Raw genomic sequence first — 14,734 nt, 5'->3', positions numbered from 1 at the left:
TGTGCACACATGGCAGCATCATTTAACTGGGAAAAGCACATTATTTTGGATTAGAAAACCAATATATATATATATATATATATATATATATATATATATATATATATATATATATATATATATATATATATATATATATATATATATATATATATATATATATATATATATATATATATATATATATATATATATATATATATATATATATATATATATATATATATATATATATATATATATATATATATATATATATATATATATATATATATATATATATATATATATATATATATATATATATATATATATATATATATATATATATATATATATATATATATATATATATATATATATATATATATATATATATATATATATATATATATATATATATATATATATATATATATATATATATATATATATATATATATATATATATATATATATATATATATATATATATATATATATATATATATATATATATATATATATATATATATATATATATATATATATATATATATATATATATATATATATATATATATATATATATATATATATATATATATATATATATATATATATATATATATATATATATATATATATATATATATATATATATGTACAGAAACAATCACACTATTGTCATCATTTATTCACATATTGATTTACTCAGTATTTGATTCGAACAAGAGGTATTCTGTGTGTTGTAAGAACAGTTGTTCTGCATATTGGTAGCCTAAAAGAAAAAAAATGCTTCATTTGCATATCTTTCTTCCAACCCAATTGGTGATGTCTATCAGATTTTTTTCATGTAAAACTTCTCTTTCTTTCCTTTTCAGACCACTTATCCTCACAAGGCTCACAGAGGATGCGGGAGCCTATCCCAGCCAACTACAGGCAACAGGTGGGGGACACCCTGAATTTCTTGCAAGCCAATCACAGGACACTGTAAGTAAAACCCGAGTTAGCAATTTTTACATTTGTGTAACATTTTCAGAACATTGCATAAAATGGGGTAACTTCCATATATCAAGACTTAAAAGTATTACTGACTGTCTTCAAATGAGGACATTGGGTTAAAATGGGTTAAACAAGAACACCAAGACGTAAACTATTGATGTCTAAAAACAACACAGATTTCAGTTTCTTAAAGAGCGGACTGGTTTTCCCCAGTATTTGTAGGAAATATTCTGTGGACAGATAAAACAATGTATTATTTATGTAAAGAAAACACTTGAACCAGTGTGTTCATTCAAACTCTGCCCCCTTTCAGCAAGAATTCTGCGGCATAATCTCAAACATGACATTCCCACTTGGTATCTGAGGAAAATTGCTGAATGCATCAATTCTTTGCATGGTAATCAGCATTCAACCTAATAATTCTTCATTTTGATCTTCCACATAAATTGTGTCATGATATTTTCACTGAAAATATGAGAACATATTTGTTTTGTGGTATTTGTTTTATGGAGACAGTTCGTTCCTGTGATTTAGGTGAAAATCAGAGACTGTATGTCTTGAAAAAATGTGAGCAGTAATTATAGAAAATGTGTCACATACTTTGCTCTCTCAGTACTGTGGATTCACAGCCTTCCGCAACCAAGTGAGATAGACTAGTAGATCCACTCCTCAAATGTCAAAAAGTGTGTTTATGTAGTGTCTTTGTCCGAGTATATTGGGATAAATTACGTATTAATGTTTTCTAAGTTATCAGTTGATTATCTACTCTGAGCAGAGGGCTGTAGTTTTAGAGGAGTGTGGCACAGGTGGCATGGAGCCCAGCAGTGCCGAGGGCATCAGATTGGCATGTGGCACACAGCCAACCAAACATAACATATGCCAACGGGGGAGGATGGAGGCAGTAGCGAGAGAGATGCAAAACAACAGAACAGAGATGGATGAATAACTGTTTTTCTACTGTGCACATGGGCCCACAGGTCTCATGTCTTGCACCATATGCTGTCAGCATGTCGGTGTGTCTTACTGTCTTTCCGCCATGCAACAAAGTACTGTCAGTGGTCAACTGTCAGTGCCAAGATTATGAGTGTTCTTAGCCTAGAGGTGGGCAAACCGGTCCTCGAGGGCTGCCGTGGGTGCAACCGATCCAGCACAGAGGACACCAGATTGCTGAAAAGGTGCCCTCTCTATCGGTTGAATTGAAAACCTACACCCACTGCGGCCTTTTGACATCCAGCTCACGCAGCATCCTCCACCCAAGTGTGCAAACAAATATTCACAAAGCCCCAGTACCAGATTGTGTCATTATCATACTCATCAATTATGTAAACAATTATGTATACTGAGTAACACAATATACACAAATGCAAGTACATAAAGAAATACATAGTTTCAGACACACAGTGTACACAGGCATTTTAGATCTTCTATTATTGAAATAATCTTTTGTGAGGGCAGTTATTTCTCCATATTTGGAGGAATATTGATTTAGTAAAATTGTATTGTAATTGTATGAGTGTTACAAATAATTTCATATGTGATTCAGTAGTACTGGGGAAAGTTAAGGATGTGAAAACTAAATCAAGACAACCCAAAAAATTAGTTCAGTCGTCAGATGGAGATTTTTTACTAAAATGTGTAAAATTAGTTGCAATTAGTTTGCATTCATGCAGCGCATCGGGTATATTCTAAAAGTGTGTAGTAAGATCAAAAATGAGTAAACAATTGTACAGTATTATTCATAAGTACTACAGCTAGAATTCAATACTCTTTCAAAATAATACTATACATTGACATTTTAGTATGATGCAGAGCAATTAAATAGTAATCCTACACAATGAAAAAAGCACAAATTAATTATTTTCTGGTTGACTCACGAAGCATTGGTCTATTTTTTAAATACAGGATTTGTGAGGCAGTTAGTCATTGTGCAAATGTACCCATTGCAGTGGCCAGTGGGTGTGGTGTATTACTTTGTCTGCACTCTACTGTCTTCATGGGTAAGCGCATCTGCAGGAGGAGAATATGAAACAAATTGCAACGCATGCATATTTAATTTGTTTGTCAGCTCAACACCGAATTGAGTGGGGATGCTTGAGTGGATTTGTCGTATTCATTAACACAAACACATGCTTATATATACACATGTACACACACCTTGCTGAGTATGCCTTTCTGAATGGCGCCAAGGAACATGTTTGAGGATTTAGAGGGAGCCGGGGGGAGGAAGGATGGACAACAGAGCCAAAAGATAGTGAGTATGCAAGACAGTGAGAAGATTTATGATGACGTTAGCAACCCAATTTATTTAAAATTGATGCTGAAGCAGCAATGGATGAACACATAGTTAGACTAACATACCTGCTCTGCGTACAAAGTTTTTAAAAAGTAGGAAGCATTTGGGATAATATTAAAGCAGCTATTTGTAAGCAATTGGTAAAATTTTAATACACTATGTGTGAAAATGCATCCGGGGGGACATCTCTGGTCAATGATTAATTTTTCAGGACTCTACTTGTACTTCTTATACATGCCATGAACCCTATAACAATGGTGATTAGGATTATTACATTTATTAGACTTTGTGTATTTGTGAACTGATTTGTTGAATATCAAAAATCCATCAGGAATGAACCCAGCAGTAGCTAATTAAAAAGAATAGGCACGTAGTGGCGACATGGAACAACATTTTCAAGTACATGGCACTAGCCAAACAAGCAATCATTGTCTCTATTAGACACCCTTTAAAATAATACACTGGGGAAACACCTTTTCCAATCAAAAATAACAATTTCAGCATATCCTCTTCTTAGAATAACATTACTCACTAATCAGTGTGAAACTTTGTAAGCTTAAAATGCGATAATTTTAGGAAACCCCCACTAATGCCCCACAAGGTTAGTTGGGTCATGGTTCATATATGGAAAGTGTCAGACAGCAAAAAAAAAAGACAAAGAAACGGGCTCTTTCGTATTAAAAGTTCTTCCAATGGCCTTTCCAATTTGCTGACTAATGAGTGTATAATTGAGTGCTGTCGATTAGAGTCAGGCAGGGCCTGTGAAAAGACAAAAAGATAGGTTTGTCTATCTCTTTGTTTTATCACACTATCTCTGCTATCCCCTCCAATGTCCTCTGCAGCGATATATATCACACCGGATTATAAATTGGACACTCATACAATAAGACAGAATGGAACTGATTGCTGAAACAATATGTCATCTAATCAGACAATGGTTACCGAACAATTGAACCAGAGGACAGTGGCAATGATTTTTAGCAGCACAAAAGCAGTGAGAAATGACAGCTGCGCAAACCAGATCCTGACTCACAGGTTTTGTTTAAAAAAAAAATTTGATTTGAACAAGCTTATCGGAAAAGCAATTCTACCCTTTACATGTTAGAGTCTTTTTATTATTATGAAATAAGACAATAGGAAGGTAAAGCATTTGTTAGTTAAAGTCCATATTCAAATGACCTCTCGAGTCTCTGCTATTGTGTACAGAAAGGCAGAAAAGTAAGAGGACATGAAGTGATACATGGATGTCAGACCACACAATTGTTTGTTCATCATTTTGGAAGTAAAATGGCAATCATCAGATTTGCTCAGATGGACAGGTTCAATAATAACACTGCCAAATGCTGCTAAAAAAACAAAACAAAACAAAAACAAACAGAAGTAACAAAGTTGGCATATGTCAACCATGCCCACTGGCCTGTTAGAATGATAATTATAGCTGATGGTGCTGTGCCCCTTGACAGAGAGCTGGCAGAAGCAAGTAGTCAGACAGACAGCATAAGGGTACAATAGTAGCACATCAGAGTTTATAGCTGTTGTGTAATGTACATAAATTCTTAGCATTTGATTTTATTTTCGTGTTTTGGCGCATTTGGTCCATTTGGTCTATTTTATGGACGATTAAGGAGGTTTAACAGTCTTAATCTTACACACAAATTTTAAGCCATCTATTGAAATGCATTTAATTTGCTTTCAATTCTCTTCATTGTAGTTACAGGGCAAAGAATAGTAACTTGAAGTGACATTGTGTAGTCTCGTCTGACCCAGTAGTGTGCCTACTGGGGCATATTGATGCATTTAGTGTGTGTAGAACACATTAGAATAGTTGGTTATGGCCCATATTCAATGTATTCCATCAAAAAAAAATGAAGTAAATTGCACAGATACACGATCTTTTGGACTTGGTGTGAAATCAGCTCTAATATATGCTACAAATACTGAGAATATTGTCAAGAAATGATAAATATAACAATGTATTAATTCATGTATTTTTTGTGTTTGACTATGGTATGTTTCATAGAGGTCCGGAGGTTTATTCATAATATATGTGCTTCAGCTCAATGAAGTTACTTAAGCAAATAATTAAGGTGATTTTGGCCCTCATGCAAGGTTTTTTGCTAGTCATATTTTAAAGATCCCTGGCCATGATAAAGTACATATTAATGGGTAAAATGATTAAAGCACCCCTGTTTGCTTAGTTTCCTATTCATTTTAAGTGTGAGGTATAACCTAAAGGTACATTTTTTAGATTTTTATTGATTATATTACTTTGAGAATAAAATATTTTCCCTAACACTATATAACACAGTGGAAAAAATAATAATCATCAATCATTTCATGAAGTGGAACAGAAAATTAAGTTTTACCAAAGAATATATGTATAATATATATAATAGTATAGAGCTTCAAACAAATATCCGAACCTAAAACATCCTTTTCATAGAAAGTTAATCTCTTATTGCAAATGAAAAAATACTACTACATCAGAGTAATTTTCCAGACTTAGAGTTAGAGTTAAATAGAAATTATTTTAACCACTTTTGAATCAATAATTAAATAGAATAGCAGAATCTTTTAAATCATATGCAATGTAGTGATTTTCCTTTCACCAATTCCAACTCTGATGCTTTGGTCGGCTTGTAGTCTCCAACAATGGAAAAACAGCAGAACTTATGTAAGACACATGGGTGCAGTTATTTATAACACCCACAATTAGGCTTAGATGACTAGACCACACTTTCCCCACTGAGTATAGGTTTGCTGGGCAGCTTCATCCTAAGCCAAATCTCTACACACATGGTATGGATATTCAATCTCTTCCTAAAAACTGAAAATGCCAATAATGTTTTTCCTCAGTCAATATGTGGATTATATGCTATAATTTTCGGCCTTTAGAAAGTCACAAATCATTTCACTGCAATGTACAATGAAAGAAAACATTGACAAGCATTTATCAGACCAATATTTGTTTTACAGTACAGCGTTGATAATGTAATGCAAATAAAGAACAGAAACATTTCTCCCCCTTTTCTCAACCATGTTAGCATTTCCTCATTTCATTTTCGGAACAAATCACAACTCTCAAGGGTCGTAGGGGTGCTGGAGCCTATTCCAGCTAACTATGTGTACCAGGCGGGGGCATCCTGAATCAATGGCCAGCCAATCAATCACACGGCACAAGAAAAGTGTTCAACCGGCCTATCAAACATGATTTTGGGATGTGGTAGGAACTCAGAATACCCGGAAGATACCCACTGAAGACCGGGAACAACATGCAAACTCCACAATGCTGGAGCTTATCCCATCTTACTTCGGGCAAAAGGCACACTAGACTGGTCGTCAGTCAACCGTAGGGCACACAGAGAGACAGACGGCCATTTGCACTCACAATCATACCGCCACCAGCGCGAATCGAGCCCCCACCGAAGTCAGACGTGTGAACCCCTACCCCCATCAGGCATCTTAGAAATAACGAATACTGAATATATAATACAGTATATGAAAGAAAACTCTAACAGTTAAGCCAAAACTAAGTGCAAAATGCTAGTTTAAAGAATGCACTTTAAGCTTTATCTTAAAAATGTTTTTTTTAACTCAGTGATGGATTTTAAAGGTACAGGAACTGAGTTCCAAAACTGTGAGCCTGTGCAATAATCCTCATGTGTAGTAATTCATACATGAAATAAGGATCTGAATTGAATTGAATGCTTTAATACATTTATTTATTTATCTACACTGTAAATCTAGGCTTTACCATAACTGACTCTATCACAGCTGTGGAATAGAAGATAGTAAATGGAAGAATGAACTTTGTGAGATGCAGACCAATCAAATTTCCACATCTGCCCTTGTATGGAATCATGTTTTTAAAAACACTGCGAGTACTATATGATATCTAATCATGAGCAGTTGTTTTTGTGCTTTTTTGTGATTTGGTCTCAACAGATTCAAGTGAAAAATTGAATGGTGTCCAGAACACATATAAATATATAATGTAAATCCCGAGCTATTCCAAATGCACACACTTTCATTTACAAAGGACCTGCGTGTGCTCATGATGATAACAGTGACATTTGGCAATGTGCTCACAGTGGTGTCGCTGAATGATGGCATGCTGCGATGGCCTTTCATAACTGACAGGCCAAAATTAGCACCATGAACTAGTTGTACTAAGCCCATTATACATATTCACACAATTTACATGTACTTAAATTTAACCTTGGGTTCAACCCATCGCTCCTGGATCCGGACACAGCTTTTTAACTGATTTTATTTATTTATTCCTTTATTTCATTTCATGTCAACTATACAGACAAGTTAATATTGACAGAGTAGTTACTAGTGGTTCAAATAAGGTCGGATTCAACCTTTATGTTTATTAGCATTACACCAAGACTAAAATCAGAAGATACCCCGATACTTGATGGCATTGGAGCTTACTGATAAATAACATGTCGATGCCATTTATCTACACCTGTATGGAATTATTGTTTCTTTTCCTGCCTGGCACTTACTGTGATCACATGTTCCATGCATGCAGGGTATTACTATTGTGTGCGTTATTACTACTTACGCACTGGAGAGCTCAGTATGGACAAGACTGCTAAATGCTCTCCCTCTCACGTACCCAAACATTTGCACACTTATCCAGTCAAGTGAGTGTTATCATGTAATTCTCTGGGCCATATCGAGACCTCATCAAGTACTTAATATAACAGCCTTATATTCAAATGGTAAACCGAGCCTTCTGCTGCCTTATGTTTTGACATAGCAGATTTCCCCCAAAAAATAGATAACATAGTTGAGCATTTTTTTGAAAAATTTGGAAGCCTTCTAAATTGAGTATGTTACAGTGGTATTTAAATTTTCTTGAAAACTTCAGTGCTATTGCATCTCTCTTTTCCCCACTTTAATGTGTAGAGTGCTTTTTCATTTTGCATGATGCACACAACATGGCATTAACTATGAATCAGGGAGCCGCATTGCGGAACACAAACTATCAAAATGATGCTCATTTATGATGACATATAATTCCAATAAACATAAAAATAATATCTGGCAACCAACCCAATGCATACTGTTGCAGTTTGCGCAAATTTGACACAAAATTAGAGAAAATGTCTCAGATGAAAATAAGGTTCATTGTGTTATCATCTTTTATTTTTAAAATACCAGTTTAAATTCACTTTTATTTAGAGCATAGCAATTTTGTGTCAGCCAGCTGCGGAGACCCTGGCACACATACTGATGGAAAAAATAAACAAATACAATTAATGAGGCTGCATGTGTACAGTTTATTTAGGTTGCAGGCTATTTGCCTGTTTATTTTGGCACCATCAGCAATATATCCAGACACACCCAAACCGAACTAAGTATATAAACCAAGCAGGGCATTACAGCCTTCAGTTGAAAATTCCTTTATGGCTTTAATTGAAAAATATTTGCATGTAACCAATACAATACTTAATTGTGTACATGAGTTACAATGAAATCACATTTAAATGGGCGACTCTGGACCACAGGTAAAAGAGAGAAAATTATATAAAATAACACAACAAATGTTGAAATAGCTAAAGATACCAGTTAATAAAAATAGTTTTTTTCATTACAGGTAAAAAAAAATCCGACAAACCTACCAATTACTTTTTGTCTTTTCGTTTAGGATCTTACGAGCCTAATTTTGTTTTAACATTTTTGCATAGGCTCTTAACGCTCATCTCAAGGACAGAACAAATAAAATCCTAAAATGACACACATGATGCAGTCACTCAGTCCCATGATCTTGCGTTTTTGATGACAAACTCTTGGCAACCCAAGGGTATTGTTTATTTTGGCTGTGTGCACAAAAAAAATGTGAGCTAGATTCAGAGATGAAGCCTGCATTGTATTTAGATGATTTCCCCTATCTCCAGTGACTTGTTAAAAACATCAACAACAAAAAATAACTTGAACAACTTGCGCGAATGCGTTCTAGACAAACATATCATTGCTTTATTATTTTTTTAAACATTTTTTCTGCAATCAAATAAACAAAACAAGTTGATACATCTCCCACAGGCAACAGCTCACCTTTTTGCTGCATGCTCTATATTCAAATGCTTTACCTTGAGTGCATATAATTGCTAAAGCGTTTGTGTCAATCTGGCTTCAGCATTGCCAACATATGTAGGCCATTTATTGCATATTGTGGGTCCTTGTTAATATGCCCCTTCTGCTAATATTTGCTTGGTTCACTGTTTGATTTTTTTAACAACCTCAAGCGAAATGATTGCTCTTTCTACTAACATTACTGCTTACCAACATTTCAATTCCCAACACATTTTTTAAAATGACTTCCCAAATTAGAGTCTGTCCGAGCAGGTCTATATTTCTTTACATACATCCTGCTATACGCTCCCCACTTCCCTCGCCCCCGACCCACGACATGGTCCATTGCTATCGAAACGTTCATTATCACCGTGCACTCCACAAGAGAGCAGAGGAAGCGAGGAGGCTGCTGTGGGGGGAGTTTGGTGAAAGAGAGAGAGAGAAGTGGAAGATGGAAAAGGTGACAGAGTGAGAGAGAGTGGAGGAGAGAGAGAGGTACAGAGAGTTTTCGCTATCTGCTGAAATATTCATGTTGGTGCCAGCAGCTTTTCCATTCCCCACTCAGCAGGGTGCTTCTGTTTGATACATCTCGCTCCCTCTCTCTCTCTCTCTCTACGCTCGGCCTCAACTCCCCCCCCCCCCCCCCCCCCCCCCAGCCCAACCACACACTCCCCCAGTCTCTCTTAACTAGTAAGGTTAGTCGACTGTAAATGCTCATCTAGAGATGGAGGCGCTCGCTTTCTCTAACACACGCCTGTCAAAGTAGAGGTGACTTTTGATTGGACTTAACACTTTTCTGCATTGATGAAACAGACTGGACTTTTTCTGGACTTTAACTATTTTACTGCATGCATTATTAGTTCATTATTCATAACATTAAAAAAGCTGTAGACATGAAAATTCTCACAGGATAACACGACAGAGAATTTAATCCCAGCAATTCGATGTTTCATTCATTTTCTGTAAGGAAATCAAGTGCTGTTGGCACAACCTTGTAAAAACAAACTATTTTGGAAATAACAGTCTTGCGGAATATGTTCGCATACTTTATGTTCACATATTTCTCTGCATACTATGATATGCCTGTCATGCCAGGAGTTCTCTCTTTGCGGACTTGTTTGGGTTCCATGTGAAATGTATAATGTAGGTGTTTGGCGATGAGTTGGCTTTGTAGCTATGCCTCTTGCTGAAGGTCCAATAATGTGCAAAAAACAGCTGTTAAAAATAAATAAATAAATTACAGTATCAGCTGCAAAGCAAACAATCAGTGAATATGGACCGTTCCAGTGAAAAATGGGCTGAGGACCACATTGTAGCGAACCTAAAACAGCCTTGTTTTTATTAGAGCTTCATTACTTTCATTCAATACAAGCAAATCATTCATATGTCTTCAAAACTACTGTGATAGAAAAGTCTTGACAGCAGTATTCTTTATAATTTGTTGCACGTGGAATATACCCTCTAGCATAAAGTGTTCAGAATAAACTCACCGTGAACAAAACACAAACTATAGCACCTTTGAACTCATCTCATTTTGTGAACTGCTTCATCCTCATTAGGGTCACGGGGGTGCTGGAGCCTATCCCAGCTGACTCTGGGCCAGAGATGGGGGACACCCTGAATCAGTCGCCAGCCAATCGCAGGGTACAAGGAGACGGACAACACATTCACACTCATAGCTAGGGCAATTTAGTGCCCAATCAGACTACTATGCATGTTTTTGGAATGTGGGAGGAAACTGGAGTACCCGGAGGAAACCCACGCAGGTCCAGGGAGAACATGCAAACTCCACACAGGTGGACCAACCTGGATTTGAACCCAAGACCCCAGAGCTGTGAGGCTGATGCACTAACCTCTTGCCCCACCAGGTTGCACCGATGAACAAAGTGGCAGAAAATTAGTAGTTTTAAAAACCTTTATGTATCTGAAAGAAAAATAACAACAGCAGCTGTAACACAATAGTTTGTGTTCATTTTCTCCATTCTACTAATATTACTTTTTGCAAAAATACAGAAACGTGTCTTCAGGCACCTTTAAGTTGTGCAGCATCACCCAGAAAGACGCCGAGGAATGTGCGATGAATCGTAGTGACGTCTGAAACTCAAAAAGGAGTAGCTTGACATGCTCAACCTTGATTATTTATTTACCATTATTAATTATTGATTATGTTTTTGGTTGTTGTTTTTATTTTGTGCACTTTGTGGTTAAGCGTTAAATCTCAGCATACTTGAATAATGACAATAAAAGCATTCAATTAAATTCAATGCTTTAGATTAATTGGCGCTCATCTCAGCTTTTTTTCCAAAAGATTTGTTTTCCAATCGGGTGGGTCAGATGCTAAAGTAGTGCTAATGTTTTACCTGTTTACTTTGTTTTGTTTTGGTTTAATTCTGCTTCGCGAGGTGCATCTTGTCCTTGTGAATGCTGATTTATGTCACCTGTTGTTGTTAGATCCTACCATCCTGTTCTTGCTTGTACTCCCCTCCTACTTCATTTCCTCCTCATACCTGTTTTTCAATAGGTTTTGTTTGTTGCCTTTGATTACCCATTTTTTTACTTTGCACATTTTGTGCAAATAAAATTACTTTGGTTTGTACCAGCTCCAATAGAAAACTTATACACGTTTTCCGGTTGCACAAACACAGAATTTACACAGAAATGAGTGCTGTTCTTGTAAAACATGCAGTTTTAGACTTATCATCCTTATTAACCTGGAAATTGAGAACCAATTGACAACATGAAGTTTTTAAAAAGCATTTTGAAAGGAATTTTTGCAGTCATGATGATAAAAGTTGGTGTACACAGAAACCCTGGACTAGAGACGGACAGAGGGACTTACATTCAAAGCAATTGGAAAATTAGGTCACATTTACTTAAAATCACTCTATTATATTGCCAACTAAATTATAAATGCATTTATTGAACATGTCTTGAACACCACAAATGCAGTAAAAGATTGTGACGTGCTGAAAGATGTATACCATGCAAGACTGAAAAGTTGCTGCTTTAAAGTCTTTATACAGAAACCACAATGTTTGAAGTGAGACTAGTTGCATTGATACACACACACACACACATTGACATGTAAATAAGCGACAAAAAAGTCACCCTCTATATTGTATACAGTTGAATTTGAATAGGCCCTGGTGTATTTGGGGCCTCGGTTTAAGGGGAAAAAGAAGCCGGATTAACTGGCAGGATAAGGGCAAATGGATCTAGATTTCAACATGAGATGAAACATTTATTATCTAAAATGACAAAATTCTTTCAAGACTAGTCTGGTAGATATTATTATTTCAGTACTTTTTTAAAATACAATGTAACATGGAGATTAAAAAATATATATTTACATTGGCCAGATTTTACCATTTGTACAACAACATGGTGTCCGCATTGGGTTGGGAAATTAGTAAACTTTCCTATTTAATATACAATTTACATAACAAATGCATACTGCAGATTGTTAAATCAGGAACTGGTGGTCATTTATGCTATACTAGTTACACTTTGACTTTGTTCTAAAGAGATCTTTTAGTGCTGGTGTCAAGATTTGTATCTCTGTGAATATGAAACAATCAATATTGCTCAGTTTTCATGACATGGTTACAATTTACAATTTTCTGCCTTGCACCCACACTTTAGAGCAGCTCATCTTGTCCCATTGTCTTGGCGATTATATTGCATTGCATGCTTGGAAAGATCCCGGCTAAAATGAAATACTCCTCACATTTCATCTTATTTGTGAGAAGTATCTGCCATTCAAGGTAATTGGAGTGTCCATTACGATGCTTTTTGTTCACAGTTAGAGGTGATTGGTTACTTTACTTGGCAAACTGATGAAGCCCAAATATTAAAACAACTATAATCAGGATAAAGTGCAGCATTCTATCTCGTCATTGTGAAATCCATACTGCTTTAAAAGTGTCAAATGTCATTTATATTGGCCAAGGCATCTTTAAAAAAGTAAAACATTGAAAAAGTTACATGCTTTATGTCCAGTTTTGTGGCCAGTGAGTTTTTCCAAGCTGGTGGAATGATGAAGGGGTCACAAACTGATCCAGCGGCCTCTCCACGTAGCCAAGAGGAGCTTCCAAGGGAAGCACTGCAGCAGCGGTCTCGGAGAGCGAGCATGTTCTTTTTTTTGAACTGATGTCAGGCCTGGTGGTTAAAGAGGGAGAGGCTTGCCAGGGTAGTGATTGTATGCTCTGCATATACAGTACAGTGTGTGTGTGTGTGTTGCTGCATATGGCTGATACTGGTATGTTTTCGTACTCGCTGCGGTATGGAGCAGATGTTTTCGAGGCAAGGATTAGCGTGTGTGTGAGTCTGTGCGTGTTTTTAAGCTAGTGTCATAAAATAGCTTCACCAGAACAGGAGCCACGTTGGCCAATTACAGTGACGCATCTGTGCTCGCTCACATTTATTAGTATTTGTGTGTGTGTTTTGAGGGAATAGGGGTTCATGCAGAGTTTAGGTTATTTACAGGGTTTAAATAAGTGGAGCAGTGTGTGCGTGTGTCAGGGACAATGATACACGTCTGTGTGAATCTAATGGCGCGACACAAAACTGAAGAGGAAACAGAGGACAGAAAAAGGGGGCGACAATGAGAGGGGTGTTTATACGGAAGCAGACAATGGTGGGAAAACAGTTGGAGAAAGGAGAATGGGGAGAGACCCTCAAGAAAAGTGTTTTCATAAATAGCAATAGCCAAAAACTAAAGACAATTGCTCAAATTTTTGTTGAATTTTACTGTGTATGGAGCAACACAATTATTGAATAGAATTCAATGTTTTTATTGTCATTATACAAGTGTCATAAGATTATGTGTTATGTTAAGGTTTGTCACACATAATACTAATTTCTGTGACCGTACAACCGATGATGGATTAAAGGAAAATCATACTTCTAAGAACTTATAAAGAGGGTTAAAAATATGTGTAATTATGAAATTACTGATAGAGTGGAGAATGCGTGCCAGATGTTGAGGAAAACCACACGGTATCTAAATAGGAAGGTTGTTTTGTTTGCGTAAGCTTAAGAATTAAATCCCCCTTTTGTGATCGTCAGTGCCAATTTGATTGTTGTGATTCATAAAATTGGATTTTTGTAATCTGGTTATTTCAATCTCTCACTGAGCAGCACGCAGCGACAATTGCTATCAGGGGAACCATTGCTTGAGAAAAGAACATTTAATTCTTTTAAATTTGAATACTACAAGTCAAATGCACATACATTTTTACAATTTTGTCCTTACAAATTTAACACTTTTGGAGCAAACATTAAGTGCTCTAATGATGGATTTATGCTTAAATGCTAGTCTATTCAATATATAACATATAGGTTTATTTTGAGTTTTTTTCTAGTTCAAAA

At 35.9% G+C, this 14,734-nt stretch overlaps 1 protein-coding gene across 4 annotated transcripts in view; it reads left to right on the top strand.

The window, feature by feature from the left end:
* LOC144198842 (uncharacterized) overlaps positions 1 to 11,547 on the top strand; it is a 47,586-nt gene extending 36,039 nt beyond the window's left edge. For all 4 annotated transcript variants that reach the window (XM_077720010.1, XM_077720009.1, XM_077720011.1 and 1 more), the window contains 2 exons: positions 864 to 972; positions 11,378 to 11,547. In XM_077720010.1, coding sequence (XP_077576136.1) covers positions 864 to 972; positions 11,378 to 11,462 — 194 coding nt within the window. In that variant the 3' untranslated portion in view covers positions 11,463 to 11,547. The remainder of the gene's footprint in view (positions 1 to 863; positions 973 to 11,377) is intronic.
* Positions 11,548 to 14,734: the final 3,187 nt, after the last annotated feature.

The sequence above is a fragment of the Stigmatopora nigra genome, chromosome 7 (genome assembly GCF_051989575.1).
Source record: "Stigmatopora nigra isolate UIUO_SnigA chromosome 7, RoL_Snig_1.1, whole genome shotgun sequence".
Classification (NCBI taxonomy): domain Eukaryota; kingdom Metazoa; phylum Chordata; class Actinopteri; order Syngnathiformes; family Syngnathidae; genus Stigmatopora; species Stigmatopora nigra.
This window is presented reverse-complemented; position numbering and strand designations above follow the sequence as displayed.